Here is a 23757-nt window from a genome sequence, read left to right as displayed (position 1 = left end):
AACACAGAACACAATTTAGCATATACACATGTGTTAAGAATCTTAAACTCCCTAAGTAGTTCAGTGATAAAATAGACTTAGAAAACATTTATGTAGCATCATGTTAAAAAATTATAATTCTTTAGACTCTGCATCTTAAGAGTTAATATTCAATTGTAAATTTAATTTAATTTTTGTATTTTCTAAACTAAACATAATATCACATTTACATTTGTAAGAATTTAGTTCATCTCAGATAAGTAAAAAATAGAAATTTAAACTGAAAAGTAAAGTACAGGAAGCAAAGTTTAACAAAAAAATTCTCAAACTGTCTAGAAATACATAATACACTGACATAATAACATATAGGAGAAATAAAAAAGACATTGATATTGACCCCATCATTTGAAATATTAAATATCTATCAGTTTTTAAAAGCTGGTAACAACCTTACAAAACTCAGTGGTGAGTTTCATATCCACATGCTATGTATTAATAGATAGTAAAGAAAATTTACAAATGTGTTGCATTATACCATTGTAGGCTATTGTACATAATTAATAAACAAGTATTATAATAAACATTAAACCGGCCCTGTCCAATAGAAATTACTTCATTGATGGAAATGTTAAATCTGTGCTGTCCTATATGGTAGCCCCTGGACCATTCGTCTTAGGAACCAAATTTTAAATTTATTTTAATTAATTTAATTTTTTTTTTCCAGAGACAGGATCTCTCTATCTTGCCTAGGCTGGCTTTGAACTCCTGGGCTCAAGGGATCCTCCTGCCTCAGCCTCCTGAGTAGCTATAATTTAAATTTAAATAGCCACATGTGGCTAGTGTCTATGGTGTCTACCATAACGTACAGGGCAGCTTTACATGAAGTAGCCTGTGTCAGTAACTGTGTGGTGGCAGGTCCAATGTTAAGGCAGAAACAAAATCTTTATTCCTATAACTGCCACCAAAAAAGGTAGCCACACTTCCAGACTCAAAGGACATGATAAGCTACTCTTCTTAGAAGCTTAGTATCATGATGGAAGGATGGGCTTGGCAGCTAGGAGGCTTGGAAACATCCCTTCTTCATGCTACCTCTCAATTTGTAAAATATGAGGTTAAATAAGACACTGTCTGAGATAACATTCATTCTCAACAATCCACACAGTTCATCTGTATTCTTTCTCCTCACACTCCTGACTCCAGACAGATGATACCATTGACTCTGTCTTTGGACCACAGGCTGAATATATCTGGAGAATGGCCATGTCTAATACAGGGCAGAAATGCTTCCTGAGCAAGCCAATATTTTGTCTTAGCCTGTCAGGTTTCTCTTCATTATAAGCATATCACATAGTTTCTATAATTTATCTTCTTGCTCTGCTCTAGTTTCTGTAGATGAAGAAACTCTCGACCGACTGGGTCTCCTGAAGCATTGCGCTCTTCTAACTCTGGTCTGTCTTTTCCCCAGCAAAATTCTGACCTGTTTCTTGTTATCTCCCTGGCTTCAGCCAGAATGCCTACGTCTCCCCCATTGCTTGCCTAACTCTACCTCCTCTATTTCTCCTAGTTCCTACTACCAGACCAGCATCCTTGGTTTGCTGTTGCCCAACATCACAGGTACACATGATCCATGTGTGTAGTAAGGCTGAAGGAGCAGGGCATGTGCAGTCAAAAGGGCAGAATTTAGGTTGATGGATTGTATCATGCAACAAAAAGTATACAGTGTCTAGAGCTGGATATACATATCTGAGTTTCAAAGTCACCTCCACTAGCTGTTTAACTCTGAACTATTATCTGATTTCTAGTATACCCCCAAATGTAAATTGCAAGTAGCAATTCTCTCTATATTATACCAGTAAATAAAATAGCTCTGTAAAAGCGCCTAAGGTAGTAGGTAGTAACTAGCATGGATGCTATATAAAAATAAATTTGAACGGGAAGAGATGAGAGATAGGGAGATTAGTTAGTAAACAATAAAATAGTGGCAATGAACCAGAGATGAGGTAATGAAGACCTATCGGAAGATGGTGACCATAGAAAGAACAAGGCCAACAGATATTAAGAAGGAAGCAAATATCCTTAGGAATAGATTAGATAAAGGGGATGTAAGAGAGGAAGGAATCAAAGATAACTCCAAGGTAACTGAGTATATGAAGTTCAGAAAGTTAATATAGATAAAAATCAGGAAACGGGTACTGAAGGACACATTGGAAAGTAAAAAAAAAAAAAAAATATATATATATATATAAAAATATAAACTTATGAGATTTTATATTTTAGATCCATTTAAAGTAAAGGGTCACTAAAAAACTTGTAAAAATCTCAAAGCAAGTTAATGACACAATCAAAGCTAAGGCTCAGATATCTTTATTCCTGTGTAAAACAATCATTTTTTTCTTTTAATCTGAAATGGAAATGTAAGACGACCAAATAAATATTTCTTAAGGCCGCTTAGTTATATATATAAGACAGTTGGAAATATAGTTTTAGGAAACTTTGGAACACAGGAAACAGTTGAAACTACGAGGATGGATGAGCTAACAGAATTAAGCAGTGTAGCAGGAAAGAAGGAAAAGTTGGTCAATAATTTAAAATGCTAAAGAGATGGCACAGAATCACAGGGCATTCAGATTTTAGTCCCACCCCCTATCTCTCCTACCCTCAGGAATAATGATGATGATGATAATAATATTGACACTAATTCAGCTCTTAAAATAGTCTTCTAAAAGACTTTCCTATATGATCTAATTTACTTCTTATGACACTCTGTGAATAGATACTATTCTTAATTGATTCCGTATTAATATACAAAGAATTTGAATGCACAGAAAGGTTTGACCAAGGGCATCAATAAGACATAGTCAAGATTTAAACACAGATAATTAATTTTCACAGAAATAGAGGTATAATTGTTGTTTAAAGTAAAACACTTTTGAGAGTAAAAGAATAACAGAAGTAAACTAGAAATGTCCTGAGAAAACCAGGTCATATGGTCACCCTGGCTTTCTACCACTAAGCAATCTGACTTGAATGACTTAAACCATAAATGTGAATTCCTAATCTCCTAATTCTTAATCATTTGCTTGAATTCAGTTCATTGAAACTTCTTCTAACATGTATCTTTTCTCCTGCCTTTAATTTTTTCCTTTCTACCTGGCTGTTTCTTTAATGGCAAAGTTTTCCTCGTATTCAAATCTTCTCTTGAACTCTGCATCAAATTTTTGGATTCTTCTATTCACAAACCAGTATCTTCTCTCTCAAATACTCTTTGCTGTGTATTCTCATGTCCATCCCCATTGCCACTACCTTTGTTTCTGTCTCAGTCTACAGTTTTCATGTAGTGGCCTCTTCTCTCTCTCTATTCATTCTCTCCTTTAGTCTACACTTCATGGTATGGTCTCATACTATTAAAAAATATACCATTTTTTTAAATTACCTTAAAAATAAAACAAACAAAAAAATGTCTAACTCCCTGATTAAAATATAAGCCATCAATGGCTCTCCATTGGTTTCAGGATAATATTTACAGCTTTGTAGCCTAATCTCCGATTCTCTCTTTATGCTCCAGGCTGAGCCATGCATTCGTCATCCATGCAGTCAGCAGCCTTCCTCTATCTATCTGTGCAGCCCCCTCAGGTAGAATAGCATCCAGTAGGTACTAGGGCCTCAAAAGTTGTTTATAAAGGGAATGTTAAACTAATTCAAAGGCTTCCTACTTTGTAATTCTCTTCATACAGCATTAAGAACATCATCCTAGGCAAATAATAGTTGAATGCATATTTCCTATATTTATTATATTAACAATGCTGCAAACTTCTTTTGGAGGATCTCATAGCTAAGGGAAAAAAATAGAATAAGCTTTTAAAAGATTAGCAATGTGATGATATTTGCCATACCAAGATTGAAAGTATAAACCTTATACTTTATTTACAAGCGATAAGAATATATATATATATATATATATATTTTTATCTAAACAGCTATCTAAGCTTTTCTACAGGGGAAATCTATTAAGTTACTCTCAAACCAAATAACTCAAAACAAATCTCACTATGACAAAAATATGGTTTTGTCTTGCATGTGGTAAGGTAATCACATAGTTGGGAGGATTCTATATTTGTTTTTCCCACTAAGAGTACCTGTTAAGGATACTATTTTGGCCAATGGAGATCATATTATTATGTAAACAAATAGATCTGGAGTTTTTGACTAAAGAAATGTTTTAAAAGTGTTTTCCCTTTTGTTTATATTGTTACTGCTTAAATGACACTGACAGATAAAGAGATAGCCCTAGAAATCTCTATCCTGCCCTCCTTCACTAAAGCCCAATATTTATGGTGGGAATGAGAATTGTCTCACTGCTTAAATAACAGTGCTATGTTGTTCTGTCATGCAATGGAATAAAGTCATACGTTAACTAGAAAACCTAAGAAAATCATGATAAAATATGATCTGCTGTAAGATGGGGAAGGAGCTTGTAGCATTACTTGAATTAATTAAATAAATGAAGTTTCTTGGGTTTTTTGATTGTTTGCTTTTTAAACTCAAAATACTCTATGATCCCTAACTAAAATAGTAATCAAAATTATGTCAATCTTAATATGCTTAAAATTTTTGAGGATCATGTCTTAACCCAAACATAAATTATCTTTAAGCAACAGAAGTTAGCATTACAATTACCCCTTTTCATTGGGCTAATAGACAGTACATGGCTTAGTCATAAAACACACACCACAGGAGTAGGACTGCCAGCTTGAATCCCAGCCCTGCAACTGAAAAATTGTAAGACCTTGACCAAATTACTTAATTTCTCTCTGTTTCAGTTTACTCATCTTTAAAAAGCATAAAATAATAATACATCTCATATGTCACTGTGAATATTAAAATTATCTATTCAAACATAGAATAATGTAAGGACCTAGCACACACTCAATAAATATCAGATATTGCCAGACACACAAATGTTTTAGAAATTTGTCTAACTTAGTGTGGAATTATTTCAAATGTATTTTATAATGTTGAGCTAAACCAATTATCCCAAACACATTTGAGTGAATAATAATGAGCTTCTTATCTGTCCAAAAACAAAGGCAAAACAATCAAAACTGAAAAAAATTACTAACCATTGAGCCAGTAGTGCTCCGAAATGTCAGTTCTGATGTAATGGTGGTCATGAGTAGGCCCTAGGGACCGTGTGAATGCAGTATCTTTGCCAAGGAAATCAGAAGCTGTTCCAGAGTAGAGGTACTCATCTGAGAGGGAGAAAAAAAATACATTGGACTTCTAGGGGTATTACAATAGATACCATTTAAAATATACAAACTTCACAGAATGACAACAAAGATGGTTATTGCTTAAGATCAGAATATGTTGTTTCATAAATTTCACTTTCAGATTTTGAAAAGTTAGCTTAGTTGAAGAAAAAATAACTCAATTAATTTTGGTAAGCTGATGCTAGATATTTGAATATAAAAGAGTCCAAATTTTTCTGAATTAATAATTGCACATGCTTCAGCAACTTCTTTGAATATGCTCTTCCTCTTTCCCTCCTTCCTACAATTAAAAGAAATATCATAATTAGGAGTTCCTCTTTGTAGCAAGACAAAAAATATTAAAAGTTAAATGCCATAATGAAGGATGAATTGTGTAATTAGTATTTACTTAACCCGACACAACCTCAGTGACCACAACTTTTCTTTGCCTAACCTCTGCAGAAAGGGAGCTTTCAGCACTGAAGTCATTCTTTGTAATTATGGCATGTTGCATTCCTTGTAGCTAATCATGTCTCTAACAGTTCTGATAAACAGGAATTCTTGAAAAGGGAATGATGTTACCATTACTGCATACCAAACTTCTTTGTCTTGTTATTTGTGCAAAGTGCATGTCCATGTTTTATCAGAGAGAAAGGAAAGAGAGAGAGAGTGTGGGAGAGAGAGAGAGGAGAAGCGGAAGAGGCAAGGAGAGAGAGAGAAAAAGGAGAAAAAAGAAAAAAATAGGGCAGGAGAAGGAAGAGAAGGGAAAGAAAGGAAGGTGAGAACAGGAAGGAAGAAGTAGGAGGATGGGGGAGAAGTTAAAGGTGAGAAGGAAGGAGAAAGGAGACAAGGGAGAGTAGAAGGAGGAAGAGAAGGGAAGGAAGGGGAGAGAAAAGGAGGGGAGAGGAAAGGAGGGGAGCAGAAACCAGTGTTCCCTAATGCTAGTCAGAGGCCTGGGTGGGGGTGGGGCAGGAAGGCAGGAAGAAGGCTGTCTGTGCGGAAGTATATGTTGCCCCTCTGAGAGCTAAACCTTTGGTATTTCACTAGACAGTTTTAGTCAACTACTTTGGGATACACTTAATAAAACAATTTAAAAAATGGCTAATCTCTACAGAACATTTAGAATTTTTAAATGCCTAAATGTGAGAGCAAAGATATTTTATCATTGAAATTGAATTTTACTCAGGAACATATCTTTAAAATTCTGCCTTGTATAAGAAGGGATCCCTGACTAATATCCATCTAAATATGACTTTCACTGGACTATTTGGGACAATTCAACCTTAATCATGACAGTAGGTAACTTCTAAGGAGAAATAAACACACACAAGAGAGAGAAATCCAGCATTGTAAAGTAGATGTACATATGGTTCTGCTTCCATCCTTGTAAGGCATTTCCCTAAAACGTAACAGGTAAATAACAATATTTCATTGTGGAGCAAATTAAAACAACAACAACAACAAAGGCATTATAAAAATGATAAGAGTAAAGGAAGCAAGCCATCACTTTGAAACATATAAAAATGCAGGTATTTAAATGTTTTGTTAGAAAAAAGATGCGCTGTTTCAATCTAAAAATTAGTTCTGAATATCCAGGCTTTAAAACTGTCTTCTTTGTATAGAAAATTACTTAAGGATTACTAAAAGGGGTCACCAATGCCTACAATCTATTGTTTTTTATTAAGGCTGTGTCAACCCCACTTGGAAGATCAGAATCACAGACCATCTATCTCATTTTCTGAGAATAATAACTAACCATTAGTCATATAATTTTCAAAAAACACAAAAACACACATACGCTTTCACTTCAAAGCAAAATCACTGGGTCTCACTAAGTGAAAATTAAAATGTCATGGTGCTTCACTCTTATCCTCTATTCAAACACTTGATAGACAAGTTAAATAAAAAGAGACTAAAGTCATGAACCAAACCAAGACAAAAGGAGTCCTTATAATGGCTGAAATTCAGAAGTCTTGCCGACATTCCTCTGAACAGACTTCAGACCACATACTACTGCCTTCTTTGAACAAGATTGTCATCTCATAAGAGAATTTAAGATGTACACAAAGCGACAGAAAACTAACTGAGCTAGCAAAAATTTCACATTTCCATTAATATAATAAGGTTATGGTGAAATTAGGAAAAAAATGTTATAACCTTCTATTATCTGTATGCTATAGCCTGATTAATTTCATTTATTAATTTACCCACTTATGGAATTGCTAAAGTTAACTTTTATGCTAAGCCAAATAAGGACATGGCTTAGTATAAAGAAATCCCAGACATCTATATATAAAATTATAGAACAAGTACTAGTGCACCCTTTGCATTATAAAGAAGTCAATCAAAAGTTCATTTAAAAAGTGACTATGCAAATATTAAGGATTACTATGGTCTCACCTCATTGATAAGTAAAAATTGATTGCTCAGTATAGAAAGATTTGACACTAAAATACTGGAACCAAATAGCTGGTGGAAGATTAATCCAAAATTATCTCTAGCTCAATAGGAAAATGTGGTTTAGTCAACACATACCTCTTCAGAAAATCATTTAAAGGTAAGAACTGCCTGTCATTGATCTTACCTGTCATTACTGAAGCAAAAGGCTGCTGAGGATCGAACGGACATTTCAGTCTGCCAGACTCCAAATTGTGTGTGTCTAGTTTGAATATAACTTCCTGTTGTGAGAAATGTTAAGAGAGATTTTTAAAAATATCACAATCCGCAAGAACATAGGTGATAAGAATGAAATCCCAACTCATTAATATGATGAAAATTAATTTAACATAGAGCATATTCATTGTGCTGTGCTCCTTAACTCTTTAGCGAACATTGTATCTGGCAAGACTGAATACCCATGTTTTGGTCTCCTTTTGCCCAAAGTGGTAATGATAACACTGAGTGAATTTTTCAGTTGGAGGTATTAGCAATATAAGTATAAATTCATTTAGTCTGGACCACTACCAACATCAAAATCACCACCAAGAACACATTTTTCTTAAGTTTAATAACAAAGTTATTGAGCTTAATAAAATTACCTTAATCTTTTAAGAAATGCCTCTTGCTACGATAATTATACTTTCAGGATAATGATTATAGTCTATACAGCTAAGCATCTTTAACCAAATTACTTGAGCCTTGTAATATTTTTAAATTTTAGTGACATAAAAGCGTTCTAAGGAAGGCAGTTCATTTTCAGGCTGTTGATACATCTGGACAAAAAAAAAATATCCTGTTGTAGTATTTTCAGTATTATGAAAACACTGTACACATTAAAGCCACATAGTTATTTTGGCTAAAATATCTATTTTTATAATAGTGGCCACAGACAGAATGACATTGGCAGACTTCTAATATTCAGGAAAAAAAAACATCTTAAGTTGAACTTTCCAAGAAAAATATGAATGTATAATGAATATGGCCCCATGAGCTTGAGTGTTTCATAATAATGACAACACTGCCATCCAGCAAAAAGGGTGATGACTCACCCTGTGCATGCACTGGTTAGAGAAATTCAGCATTTCAGACATTCTCTCTAGATGGAATATTTACAAAGTTATGTCAAAGCACGCATGTATTAGGAAAGTACCATTCAGTACTATTTATGTAGAAGGCAAGCAATGAAGCAAAAAGGATAGAGGAAATTGGATTATTTGTTGGATTATGTTGTCATTTCAGATTTTTTTTTCTTTTGCACATCACCAATAGTAACTCTTGCCTCATTACAAAATAACAATAGCAATTTAAATAGCCTGATTAACAATTGCTATTCCATAATTTTAAGTAAATATACTTTAATACAAATAATAATGGTACCTTGGAAGTTAATAGGTCCTAACCAAAGGCCAGGAAAATTTATGCACACTGTCTGATAGAATTCTCACCACAAGCTTAATATTGTAGCTACTTTAATCATTCTAGCTTTGTAAATGTAATACTGAGGATAGAAGGAGTTATCTATCTTGCTCAGTGTCACATTACTAGAAAGAGGCAAAGCAGGAGCTTGAACTCAGGGCTGTCTTCAAAGTTTATCCTGTTAACTAATCTAGTCTCAGAATTTCAAGCTCATGGATTTAAAAAAGTGCTGAAATAAATTTATAGATCCACCGTGATCATGTAACATGATCAAGTCCAAGTGTGTTTAGTTTGAACAGGTCAGCTAATGAAAAATTGTGATAGTGGAGCTTAGGTATGAAAAACGTTTAATGAAAACACATTTAGGGCCTACTTCCTGACTGTGGATGTGGCCAAAGATATGTCAGGAAAAAACACCTGTAAATAGTGACTTGTAAGTATATTTAAATAACATTTAGGTGCATTATTCTCCACAGGTCAAACAGATCTGTTGACTCTAAAACCTGTAATGGGATATTGTAAAGTGAAAATTAAACTAAATCCCAGTGCCCCAGAAAATTATAGTAAAAACCTGAGAGAGAGAGAGAGAGAGAGAGAGAGAATACCTGAGAAGATGTCAGAATGCCATAGTGGACCTCAGATACTAGACAAACTCTTTTTAAATAGAACATTTCATTGAATTCTTAAGAGAAGCTCATAAAATTGGCATTTATGGAAGCTAAGGACAATGTCTCCCTTATAATCTACTGGAGAACAGAGATAGCAACAAAGCAAGTTTTCTTGAGCCAATCAAGGATACTTACAGGAAAATGATGTTAAAAAATGATGCATGATTCAATGCACTTCTTGAAATAAACTGAATTACACAGCACTCTAAGTTTTGAGATTTCAATTTTATAAGATTTTTCTTATGAAATTCCTTAAACTGAATTCATAATGCAAAAAAGCACCTGTCTGAGCTACACACACACAGAGAGAAATATTGTTAGAGAAGCCAAGAGATAAGTAGACAGAAATGATAGTAAGAAAACATTTAGTCAGCATTGTCAACATCATCCCCATTTAAAGATGCGATCTGCAGCAGGAGAGGGGAGTAAAGAACCTACTTCCAATCCGATTATTAAATAGATATCAGGCTCTACCAGTACTGCAGATATAAATATTATTTTATATGAACTATATATAGTATACATACTTTTGAAACTCATGCCTCTGTACCTTTCTGTCTTTCTGTTGCCTAGTGATGGGAGAATATTAAATGACTGGAATGAAGCAAGTGCTATGCCAATGAGTACATGATCATTTTCTCATTTTATCCTCAAAATAACTCTTTGAGGTAGCTACTATTATCATACTCATTTTACAGAAACAGAAGCTTAGAAAGTTTATAGAGTGTGCATAAGGCCATAGAGTTGGTAAATGACTTCAGCCATATTTCAGACTCCGGGTGTCTGTTCTCAGACTACTTTACAAGTTGCTGATAGCAGCAGTGACTTCTCTGTTGAATTTCAGCTCCAATTTGCCAACTTTGAGTGACCTACCGAACAGGTTTCAAAGGCAGAAGGTACAAAACTAACTCACCATGTTTCCTTCAAACTTGTTAATACTCTCACAGCAATAAATAATACTGTTCTCCAATTGCCTGCCAAAATCAGAAGAAATCTGGGATTCATCTTTAGCTTTTCCCTCTTTCTTTTCATTGCCCCAGCCACATTGCATAGCAGTCCCCAGAGTGTGTCTTTCTCCATCCCTTTTGTATATTGTTGTTCTCTTTTCCCATTCACCTTAGGAGCAACATTATTTGTTTGAAAATGGAAGGGCCTTCTAAACTCCCTCTAGAAGTACGATGATTTCTTGAGACTAAATGATTCATAGAAAGAGTTAACAATCTTCAAGGAGGGTTGCCATACCTGTACTCACAACCAGCTGAAAACTCACAAGGCTCAATACCTCTGTTCACGTATAATTCTCTTATTCATAGAACTTGTAAATTTGACTGCCCCAGGGCTTCTTGACAGTCCCAAAATAAGTAATTAGCTCCATGTAAATTCCCTTTCAGCACTTGTGACTTTTAAGGAGCTATAGAACTCTATTTGCCTTCCTCAGCAGGTTGTGAGTTTGGCCTTTAGCCTCAAGCCTCAAAACACATCCAAGCTGTGGGGCTATATCATATAATTACACCCTATGCTATGAGCTACTGTTATATATTACCCTTCATCAAAGCTAGGCAGGAGAACATTATGCCAGCAACAAAAATGATGGATTCACGTTGCCAAGTCTCCTAGTGATTCAAAGATTTAACTATCAGGGTTGTTTTATTTTCAAACAGTTGAGAATGGGTTGGTTAGACAAGTTGGTTAGAGAGGAAAATCTATCCAGCCCCAGCTGTGGGTTTGATCTCTGCGTGAATCAGCTAAGTCAATGTAAAACACACAGCCAATTATCCTGCAAATATGTGTGGTTATTCACAAGAAGTACAGTCATGTGTTGCTTAGCAATGCGGTATGTTCTAAGAGATGTGTTGTTAGGCAATTTCATCATTGTATGAACACTGTAGAATGTACTTACACAAACCTAGATGGTATAGCCAACTGTACACCTAGTCTACATGTCACTATTGCTCCTAGGCTACAAACTTGTTACAACATGTTACTATACTGAATGCTGTAGGCAAATGTAACACAATGGTATTTGTGTATCTAAACATATGTAAACATAGAAAAGATAGAGTAAAAATATGTTTTTTTTTTTTTTTTTTGAGACAGAGTCTCCCTCTGTCACCCTGGCTAGAGTGCAGTGGCATCATCAAAGCTCACTGCAACCTGAAACTCCTGGGATTGAGTGATCCTCTTGCCTCAGCCTCCCAAGTAGCTGGGACTACAAGTGTGTGCCACCACGCCTGGCTAATTTTTCAACTTTTTTCAGAGATGGGGTCTTGAACACCTGGCTTCAAGCAATCCTCCTGCTTCAGCCTCCCAGAGTGTTAGGATTATAAGCATGCTCCACAGCGCCTGGCAAAATATGGTATTATAATCTTATAGGGCCAATGTTATATGTGTGGTCCATTGTTGACTGCAAAGTTGTAATGCAACACAAGACATACATAAACATGAGGATGATACTGCATACAAAGAAACAACTTCGGGCACATATTTTAAAACTCAGTTGGGCGTGCTTGCTCTAGAGATGGGCCACCTTGATTCAATTTGTCGCTAGACCATTTATTAGTTGGGCGATTTTAGCATGTTATTTATTCCATTAAGACTCCATTTTTGCTAACCTGTAAATTGGGAATTACAATGGTACTAACTTCATTAAGAATGTTGTGAAATTTTAAAGAAATAATTCATGAAAAGTGCATAAAAGTTCAAAACACAGAGTCCTCTAAACTATATTACTAAAATCTGCATGTTTCTCATTTATTAAAATAAATGCTCACTGTTATCTGGAATACATTACTTCTAATTAATACATCCTTTATTTCCACTATGTCAATTTGCTCCAGCAGAAACAATGAGTTCAGTGTGCCAATAGTCATTAGCACACTGACTATTCATTAAAAAATTATTCTTACTTAGTGTCCACTATTGTAAACAAACATAACAGGTCAATTTTATTGGATGGGAAAGAGGAAATCATTTATAAGGTTCATTTCCATTGCAAGATCTATGGGAAATGGATTTTTTACCAACAGCAACATACTATTTCTCACTATATATAGTTATAAAGGGAACTTAAGAGAAAATAAAGACTTACATGGACCCCATAGAAGAAAAGCCCTTTCAACATTTTGAACTATTACTTTTTATTATCTCACTAAAAACAACTTTTTATAGAAAAAAATTTATTAGGTTGATAAAATGTATGGTGAAAATCACGTTTCATAAAATGGTTATGAACATGGGTTCTTACACAGTTCATAAACTATACGTTTCAATCTTTATATTCAAGTCTACCTGTTTTATGTCATAGGCATTAAGTAACAAGATATTACAATAAATTATCTTTTTCGTGCTATTTTATTATATTACCTCCTTGTAGACTCCAAGATCAATATATCCACATATAGGATGAAATGCTCCAGTTCCACACACATAAATGTGAGTTTTGTTATAGGGTTGAAGTACTCTGATGAAATTTGCACATTCTGTCTATTGGACATAAAAATTAAGAGTATTAACAAACAATTTATGTTTCTGAAATATTATTTTTCATACCACCTATTTTCTAAGTAGATAAATAATCAAAAATAAGATCATCAATAAAAAAGATTTGTGGGCAATGTCTAAAGTAAACATCTGACTTAGAAAAAAGGTAAGACAAATATAGAAACTGTGAGTTACAAGAGTGACTTTTAAGTTTTTTGAAGTTACAAAACTTTTGAACTAATCAGAAGTAAGTTAATTAGACAGCAAATCTCTATGGTGGTACTCAATGAGGCCTAGAAAATGGATATAAACAGAATATGAAATAGACATCCATACTTTTTTTTTTTTTTGTAGAGACTGGATCTTTCTTTCAAGAAGTACATAGAAAACAAAATCCATCATGTTCTTATATTGCCACGTAATCTATCCCATATAGCTACTACTATTTGCCAACATCATCTGTCCCAGCTACACTGAACAAAACACTGAACACAGATGTGTATTCTTATACATGTACTCTATTCTTATTGACAAGAATGTCCTACCACTTATTTCCATTTATTTTCAAATGTTACACAGCCTTTAAGAATTAGATTACTTCCTGCTGATCCCAATAGTCTCTTCTGTTTTTCTCATGGAAAATTTTTTATACCATATCAAACTTTTTGGTGAGATTTTCATATTTCTTCTTGTTTTGCATATGCTTACACCTAAAAATATTTATTTACATCCTCATTATCTTTAGAACTTAATTATTTTCTATCTTTGAATGCAATTTTTGAACCATAGCTTCATGGTCCAAAGACTCCTGAGAAAACACTCAGCTATAGCACATTTTTATTCTAGGTTGACTCTACCCAGGAGATAGGCAAGTGTTTACTAAGTTGGTAACCTATGAAACCACTGGAAAAAGTTCAATTTCTCCCTGCCCAAGTGGCCATGGTTTCCTCGCCAGTCACCCATTGACCTAATGGTCACTGTTGTTTTTAGGATTCTCAGGAGGATTTAAAAACAAAAAGACAATGATCTAATTGGTAGGGTGAATGAAATAAAATTTTTAAAAAGCCAAACAATGATTTAACTGATAGGATTGTTATTATTGTAACACAGATTAAATGAGATAAAATAACATTTAATAATTGTTTATTCCTTACCCAGATTTTGACCTATACAAAATATCAATATACTAGCAGCTGCTCTGATTTTACAGTGAACGGCTATGTCGGCAAACCTGTGCTACAGATTTTCTAGTTTCTAGTTCTTCCTTCACCCAGCTGGTTTGGAATTTTATGTCTCAGAATTTTTAGATCCCAGTTAATAAAATAAGCATAATCTATCACAGAGTAATGTTACATTTAACTCATTGAGTCTTCTGCTCTCTTCTTCCTTATGAAAAAGTATGTAGTTGTTTATGATGGTACGAAATCTCAGTACTGGTCCTTCGGTAAACCACACAGGTAAAGAATGTTTCCTTATCAGGTAGGAAGATTCAGCACTGTAACAGCAGCCTGCATTTAGTTGCTTTAGGTTATATGCTCCAAAAAGACATCATATCTAAGAATGTGCAAATCACATAGCAGACATATTTTTTATCTTGAATATTTTCATATGTTTGTTATACATTTTTATATGTTAATTATATAGACTCTTAAGAAATAACAATTTTATAATCACTAAGACAATTTTCTGGCAAATTGTCCTGTTTAACAAAATCATATTAGATCATTCTATAAAGGAAAGTCTTCCACCTTCCCATCAAATTGTCTGATAACGAGAACTTATTTTCTATTTGCACTAAGGCACCATAGGGAACTAGCTTCATGTTATTTAACATTATGTTAGGAAAACTCAAATGAAAACCTGACTCAGAGGTAAATATATCATACTAATGGTTTTGAACAAACAGTGGAGACATAGTCATATGAGAAAAGCTAAGACAAATAGTGTAAAAATCTACATAATCACCATACAAATTTAAATGATGGCTTCATGGCTAGAGTAGGAGGTTTTAATATTATTCGGCCTATACTTTGCTCACTCATGCCCACCGAAAAGACATTGCTTGGTCTTTCCTCCACAAAGAGATTCATAACAGGACAGAAGGTACACAAGGAATTGTATGTAGCGCAGGGAAGAGTAAAATTATATGGCTACAGTGACGTGGGACTGGCTCACTGCAAGTAATTTCATCATTTTTCAAAAGCTCAGTTTTACCAAATAGCCATAGAATTTAGAAGGCAAAATTCCAAAAGAAATACTTGCCAAAAGAAATAAAATAATTCCCTTTTTCCAGATTATAAATTATGGAGTCAGATAGATTAAAAACCATGAGTGACACAGCCCTGTTTAAAAAGGCAAATAAGTCCCAACATGAAATTTTATACACATAGGAGATATAATTTTAGTGATTATTTTTTAAAAAGCTTTGAATCACACCTAAAATATTTCATATCATTTAACTTTTCTAGGAGTATTTTATTAAAATACAGCTAGCCCTGGAACATAACCTATTATGCAAGTTCCCTGACTTGATTAGACATTACCTAGGATGAATTTATGAAATTCCTCCCTTCTCTCTGATTGGATTAACATGGAATAGAACGAAATATGGATGAATCTTAAATTATCTGACACAATATAAAAAATGTCAGTTCAGCTCAATTGACCCAGAATTCAATCTCCAAGAATTTATTCTCCAGATATTCTTGTGCATGTGTACAAAGATATGTATGCAAAGGTATATATTCAGCACTCTCTGTAATAGCAAAGGACTAGAAGCAACCTCCTTGTCAATCAACAGAATACTGGCTACAGGAAAAAAGAAAAAAAAGAAAATTGATAGAGGGTAGTTCTCTAAGCAGCCTAGAGGCCATGGAAAGGCACTGGTTGCCTGTGGGAAAGAAACCTGTGAACAGAAGTAAAAGATAATGTCTCCTACTTTAAATATTGCCTGAGGTAGATATTTAAAGCCAAACAATTCTTGCTGCAAAAACTTTACAATGACTTCCCTTGTAATGCATAATGTGTTGTTTTCTTTTCATGCACAAAGCTTCTAGGTTTTGCTTAAATAGCAAGATCAATAATTAACTTGATTTAATTCACTTAGGGACCTGCATGGCTATTAATGGTAGTGTAATTCCCTGAGGCATGAAGAAAGATAACTTTGAGAAGCAGCTTTTTTAACTTTCCCTGAAAGCTGGCTAATTTGTCAGCCATTGTCCACAATGGCAATTGTTGCATGTGACCACACAATCAGGTAATATATTCAACTTAGGAAAAGTATTGAATTTCTCCTTCCTTTCCTTATTCCACCTACCTACTCCCCTTCCCACTTGCCCCACCTCACTCCCATTGAATGAGAAAAATAAAAAATAAAAAAAAGAGAGGAAGGGGAGGGGGCGAGAGAGAACCAAAAACAAGCATCAACTTTTTAATTCTCTCATGTAACAGTAGATGTTTCAATATTTTATCTATCATATATATCCATTCATAGACAAATAATTGAATAAGACAAATATAAAGCTGAATTCATACTTGGAGAAAGGACAAATATGTTTTAGTCTATGCATTAACACTTAGAATTTTAGTTTTCCCCCAGATACCTGGAGAGATATCAGCAAAACATAAGTACTTGTAATTTTCAAGACATAGAGTCCAGTGAAATCCAGTTCAGCTTTATAGGTAATTCTGATAACTGACTTGCAGTTGCCAATTTTAATTTTTTTAGGTTAAATATGGGAAGACACTTATGATTTAGGAATCTGGTCTGTTTTTATTTTTAGTGTATTTTGCAGAATATTGTGATCATCAAACATTTTTTGAGCATTGCCAAGAAGGTCTCAGACAGAATCCAGTGTGCAGAGATATCTGTTTAGGTCTTAGAATGTTTAAAATATTTAAAATTTGTCAACACTTTAAAATAAATATACAAAAATCCAATATTATGTTTTTTCTCTTAAAAATGGATTTAACTGTTAAAATGGATTTAACAGTGAAAATATTACAGAGCAATAATGAGTTATAGTAAAAGGGCAAAAGAGAATATTTAAAAAAAATTGAGAAATATTGCTATTTAAATATTTAAAAGTCTGTACATCAAACAAGATAACTGAGAAAGAATATTTTTATGAGCAAACACAAGTAATAATATACTATATATATACTGTACATATATGTTAGATATGTATACATATATGTGTATGTACATATGTTTTATAAATATGTAATTGGTAAGAAAAAGGCAAACACCAAAATAAAAAAAAATAAGCAGATTGTAGGGATATACCATTAAAAACTCCGATTTGCAACTCTATGAAATATTTAGTATTTGTAGTAATGAAAGAATTTCAAGCTAAAACAGCAAAAAAAAATTTTCTTTTCATTAGCAAAGATTAAATATATTTTATTCATTGCTATGCATTTGTAGTAAACATTAACTGCATGTTGTATCTGAGATTAGTAAGGGCATGGGGAAATATACCCTCTCATTATTTTGCACTGCTCTTTAGAGCATATGAGACATAAACTTTTTGGGGGGCCATTTGGCAATATGTGTATAAAAATTTTTATGTCCTTAACCAGTAAAAGTCTACTTAATAAACAGAGATGTTCACAATGTTTATATGTAAGTCTTTTCATGTGCAGCATCATTTTCAATGGTAAAAATTGGATATGTACCAAACTTACAACAATAGGGGATTGACAAAATAATGTGTAAGGGAATTCAGTGTAGCTATTAAAAGTAGTGTTATAAAAAGAAATTTAATGACATGGGAAAATGCTCACGGCAATCTGCAAAGTAAAAAAAAAATGTTTTAAGGGGCTATATATACAATGATTTCATTCTGAAAAATAGTAAATAGATAAGATAGAAGAATAAACATCAAAATGTCACCAACTATCTCTGGGTAGTGTTCATGAGAGAGGAGGTATTTACAAATGACTTGTTTTCCTTTTTTTCTTGTATATAACTTACAAAATTTCTACAATGAACACTTTGTTTTAGACTTTCTTAAAGAGTGAAAAAAAAAAGAATATAATCATAGAACTCTGTAGCTGGAAGATCCTTTAACTCTGTGCACTGTCTCCATTGACAAGGCTGTGCACCTCTGTGGTTAAGCTGACAAACACAGCTGAGGCTGCCCTCGCCCTGTGCTTTCTTTTGCCAACACTAAGCTGTTTAACCCACACTTATATACTCAGAACTAAGGACATTTCTTTAGACTTTCTTTTGGATATCTTTCTTCTAAAGGGAAGGAAAATATTACCACATATCTTTTTGTCACCTCTTACCTTCCTTGGATTAAAATGGGGACTGTGTTCAAAAAGTGGAATAATTTCCTTTTGTTTCCTCATCTTCCACTGCCTCTCCACCCCAATTAGCTAACTTTCATTAGGGTAAATAATTCACTATTTTTCAGTTATATAGTACCTTTGTGTAAAGAGACAGTCTTTCCAAACACTTGTTAATCCTAAACACACTCTTGGGAAGTAGGTAAAAATTACTAGAGAGAAGGGAGGAGGGAGGGTAATGCCAAAGGTAATAAAAGATGTCAATAAAACCACAGAGTATGTTGGATAAAATATATACAATGTTGTTCAGAATGGGGATCTACATTGTGGTGATATTAAAGAGTGAAATGTTTTGAGGGATATGGCTTTTAGACTTTATATGTAGATTTTATAGTTTTATGTAAGAGCACAGATAGTGGGGCAAGACTTCTGGATTCAATTCTTGGTTTCACTATTTACCAGATGTGGTAATATTGGGCAAGTCATTTAATTTTTCTAACTTTAATTTTCTCATCCAGAAAATAGGGAAAACTAACAAAATCTAGCATATAGTGTTGTAAGAATTAAATGAGATTATAAATGTAAAGCACTGAAAGCAGTTCCTTGAATGTGGTAATTGCTGTAAAAATATTAGCCACCCCACAATATGCTGAAATAAGAATAAAAAAAAAAGACAAATTAAAAATGAGGAGATGAAGACTTGTATTATCCCTACATGATTCAACATGAAACTTTACAGTCTTCAGTAAAAAGAGAAAAACTCCACAAATCTCTAGTCATGGGTTAGCAGCAGATGTGTTTAAGAGTTAGAGGTGGTTATTAGTTCACAAATATAACTGAATTGGAAAAATATGTTCTGTATACAGAGTCCTACATGCTCAAAGATACAACTTCCAGAATAGTTTATCACCCTTTGCTTTAATAAGAAGAGCAATTAAGTTACTATATAACTAGAATTAGTGAACATAGCGAAGTGAGAACGCTGTCACAATTTAAACCTTCACTGATTGTTTCACCTTGAGTGTTTATCTCTCATTCTACTCCATCAGAAAATTGACCATAGCTTATTGGAGTCATTTGAAAACATCCTTTTCCTTCTTGCCTCCTTACCATACACTTAATACTGGTGCAACACATATAAAAATGTTCATATCGTTATGCCATGCTTCTACTGTTCATTCAACCAAATACTTTTGAAAACTCTCATAACCAAAACATTTTTCCCCCATGAGTTCAATAAAGTATTGATGCTTTTACAGCACCTATTAAGTGTTGGAATATTGAATAGGGTGAAGATATTAAAGCCACGTGAGGAAGAAGAATGTATTCTAGAAAAGTTTAATCTCTTTTATTTCTAGTGAAATAAATGTAAAAACTGTTTCCCACTGCATTTGATATTAACACTTCCTGATATATTTCTACTAACATAAATGTGCCTGAAAGGATCCTGTTTAATACTAACTGAATACAAAATCAAGCATAACCACAAGCTTTTGTTTCATTTTGATTATTTTATCTTGTAGTACTATTACTTAGTATGTCATCATTTGAGTAATATCTGTAGCCCCAATTAGATTGAAAACTCTATGAGCATAGATACCTTATCAGTTTCATAAACACATTTATGCACTTATTTAGGTTCTCTAAAAATATTTGTTGAGTAAATTAATGAACTAACCTGTTTCAGATTCTTAGTCTTCTGAGCATCACATGTCATATTGTTTTACGTCTATCACATTCATAGAGAAGTTTTTACATCTAATTATGCATTCATGTACTACAACAATTTGTTATTATTAAACATTAAGGCATTTCTCAGCTTAATACTCATGTGTTATTGTGGTTTGAGGTAAAATTAGAAGATGTTGCAAAAGAAGCCTCAAGATATCCATGTTTCTGCCCAAGGTTTGAACTTCTTTTCATCTTGAGTTACATGCAGGATGTGACTTATTTTGCAGAAAAATAGCAATTCTCCACATTATCACAGTGCAAGAAGTCAAGGCAGAACACAGAGCATGTGGCCTAAATCAGACTACTCAGATGAGTAGAGAAGGTAGTCAGGGCCACAGCACTCTTCTGTCATTGCTGGAGACAAATCAGGTAACAATTTTGGGAAGCATGCAGGACAATTTGGATAGTGTAAATGCAATCCAGACAGGACCACACCAAAGAAAAATGGTTTGGTCATACCTCTCTAAGGTTTTTGGCTGGTCCTTAAGGTAGCTTAAACTAGTTTATATTAGGACCCTTATATATCTTGTTGTTTCATGTAACTATTATTGACTTTTATAGTAATTATTTCTGATTGTAATGCCACAATGTTGTGTCATTATTCTCAACCAATTCTTTTTGTTATCTCTACAATGTCACCATATAAAAGAATTCCTCCAGGTGCTATAAGTTTAATTTTAACTCAAATGAAATTAAATATCAATTGTATCTTTGTGATGGTGAAATAACTAATGGTTTTGTGTACATTTATAAAATACAGGTACATAAACAAAAAAATACATTCCTAGAAATAGAATATTTTGAGATGGTTTATTTTGGAATATTCTAATGTGCCTATAATCATTTTTGTGAAGAAACCATGATATTCAGAATTAATACATTAGAAAGTACAGTATTTCTAAATTTCTAGATTTTTTGTGAATAATAGCACTGCTTTTGGCAAGATAGAAATATTTTATACTATATTAATCTTTACAGAGTATGTGTTAATTTACTCTTAAAAAATAATACACTAATGCCATTAATTCAATAAAATTTAATACAAATTTTTACTATTATATCAGTACCAGTTTCATAAAGATAATTTTTAAAGTTTGATACTTACATTGGCATCTTTCCCAGCTAATTTACATAATTCGACCCGTTCCTTTGCAGCAGGCCAAAAAATCTGTAAAACATTTCAAGGTATATTATATTCTGGATATCTAAAACATTTTGACATCCTGCAATTCTAATTAGAGGAATATATGTGTTAAATTGAAGGAGAGGGGATTGAAGATGGCGGAATGGTGGTGACCTCCTGGATTCGTGCTCCCGGAGTGGAAGGCATGGGTCTCGGACTGCCACAACGCTAGAGGTTCACTCCCCCACAAGAACGGCGGTGTGAACCCACGGAGAATCAGCGTGGGACAGAGAGAGAGCGAGAAAGGACTGAGGTGATCGGGAAATACATCGCGAAAAACTAGAGAGTGCGGAGGGTCATCAGAGAAGGGAGCGCGGGACGGTTGTACGCACCCCACCAGAGAGTGGGGTGGGTTCAGCCCCACAGGAAAGCATCTTGTTCCCCCTCTGACCTCCACACCCACTCAATTGGGGATTTGCCCAAAGTCGGCGCAGAATTGCCGCGGGAGACGTGAGCTCTGCAGAGGAGACATTGGCGGGAGGCATTTGGGACCCTAGAACGCTGTGCGCTGTGCGCGGCTGAGGCGCCTAGCAACTGTCTCCTATACGCGGGCGGCGGGGCTGCCTCCCTCCCGGCTCGAGCAGACGCCGATCTGTCTCGTTTGGGCGGGGCTGGGTTCTCCCGGTCTCGGCTCCTCTGGCCTCTGCCGGTCGCTGAGCGTTCAACCCCAGTGACAGTGCTGCAGACGGGCGGTCGCCATTGTTGGGTTTTGCACCCTAAACCCGGTGAAGTGATTGGGTACCGGGCGGCTCCCTTCCCTAGTCCACGGACCGACTAGGAGCTAAGCCTTTGTGTGAACACTGAGTGGTTCCCCAGTCACGAGAGAGTTGAGCGTGGACCTTGCGGACATTGGGGCGGGGAGGACCATCGCCCACGGGAACTGCAGCAGCTGGGGCGCTGGGCGAACGAGGGCGCCGCTCCCCTCCCCCTATCCACTGTCTTTCTCGCAGAGAGAGAGACGGAAACCACCTCGGGAGAGGAAGAGAAGCAGCCCCCCCAGCGGAGGTAGCAAAACCCTGAACAACACGCGAAAGGCTCCCCCTAGCGACAGAGGAGGCAGCTTACCTGGCGCTCACGGCCTGCCCCTTTCCAGACTAAAGCTGAAAGAAGGAATCTTAAGGATTCATCCAGATGGGAAGGGCTCAGCGAAAGAACTCTGGAAGTATAAAGAATCAAGCTGAAACTTCACCCTCAAAGAGGATTACTAGTTCACCACCAATTAACACAAACCAGATTCCAAATAGCAACATGTCACAGGAAGAATTTCAAACATGGATCATAAACACGCTGACCAGCATGCAAGTAAAAATGGATAATCAACATAAAGAAACCACAAAAAAGATCCAGGACTTGGAAGAAAAATTCACCAAAGAAATTGAAATTCTGAAGAAAAATCAAACTGAACTCCTGGAAATGAAGAATTTATTCAAGGAGCTACAAAACACAGTGGAAAGTCTCAAGAGCAGGGTAGATCAAACAGAAGAAAGAATCTCAGAGATCGAAGACAACACGTTCCAATTAAACAAGTCAGTTACAGAGCTGAAGCAAACAAACATGAGAATTAACCACAGTCTACAAGAAATGTGGGATTATGTGAAGAAGCCTAACGTCAGAGTAATCGGCATTCCTGAGGGTGAAGAAGACAATAAGCAAGGGTTGAATAAACTATTTGAAGATATAATTGAGGAAAATTTCCCAGGCCTAGCCAAATCTCTAGATATACAGGTTCAAGAAGCTCAAAGAACCCCTGGGAGATTCATACCAAATAGGAAGACACCACGTCATGTAGTCATTAGACTGACCAAAATATCCACTAAAGAGGCCCTTCTTCGAGCTGTAAGAAGAAAGAATCAAGTAACATACAAAGGAAAGACCATCCGAATCACGCCAGATTTCTCAACTGAAACCTTACAAGCAAGAAGAGATTGGGGCCCCATTCTCACTCTTCTGAAACAGAATAATGCCCAGCCTAGAATCCTGTATCCAGCTAAGCTCAGTTTTATATATGAAGGTGAAATTAAGACATTCTCAGATAAACAAAAACTTAGGGAATTCACCAAGACAAGACCAGCTCTCCAAGAAGTACTCAAAACAGAGTTACACATGGTCCAGCACAAGAAGGACCCTCGAATGTAACACTAATCAAGAGATAAATATAAAAACCCAATTATCATAATGGCTCAAGAGAGAAAACAGATCAATGAAATTCAACCCAACTTGAGGAAAAGCAATCTGTCTCACCTATCAGTTCTCTCATTAAATGTGAATGGATTGAATTCCCCACTCAAGAGACATAGACTGGCCCAATGGATAAAAAAAT

General features: G+C 34.9%; 1 protein-coding gene across 2 annotated transcripts in view; it reads right to left on the bottom strand.

Annotated features, from left to right (window-relative positions):
* SEMA3D (semaphorin 3D) overlaps window positions 1-23757 on the bottom strand; it is a 202284-nt gene that overhangs the window by 63348 nt on the left and 115179 nt on the right. For both annotated transcript variants that reach the window (XM_069461870.1, XM_069461871.1), the window contains exons 4-7: window positions 21360-21422; window positions 13115-13234; window positions 7813-7906; window positions 5100-5228 (exon numbers count right to left, since the gene is read on the bottom strand). In XM_069461870.1, the coding sequence (XP_069317971.1) occupies window positions 5100-5228; window positions 7813-7906; window positions 13115-13234; window positions 21360-21422 (406 nt within the window). The remainder of the gene's footprint in view (window positions 1-5099; window positions 5229-7812; window positions 7907-13114; window positions 13235-21359; window positions 21423-23757) is intronic.

This window comes from Eulemur rufifrons, chromosome 29 (genome assembly GCF_041146395.1).
Source record: "Eulemur rufifrons isolate Redbay chromosome 29, OSU_ERuf_1, whole genome shotgun sequence".
Lineage (NCBI taxonomy): Eukaryota > Metazoa > Chordata > Mammalia > Primates > Lemuridae > Eulemur > Eulemur rufifrons.
This window is presented reverse-complemented; position numbering and strand designations above follow the sequence as displayed.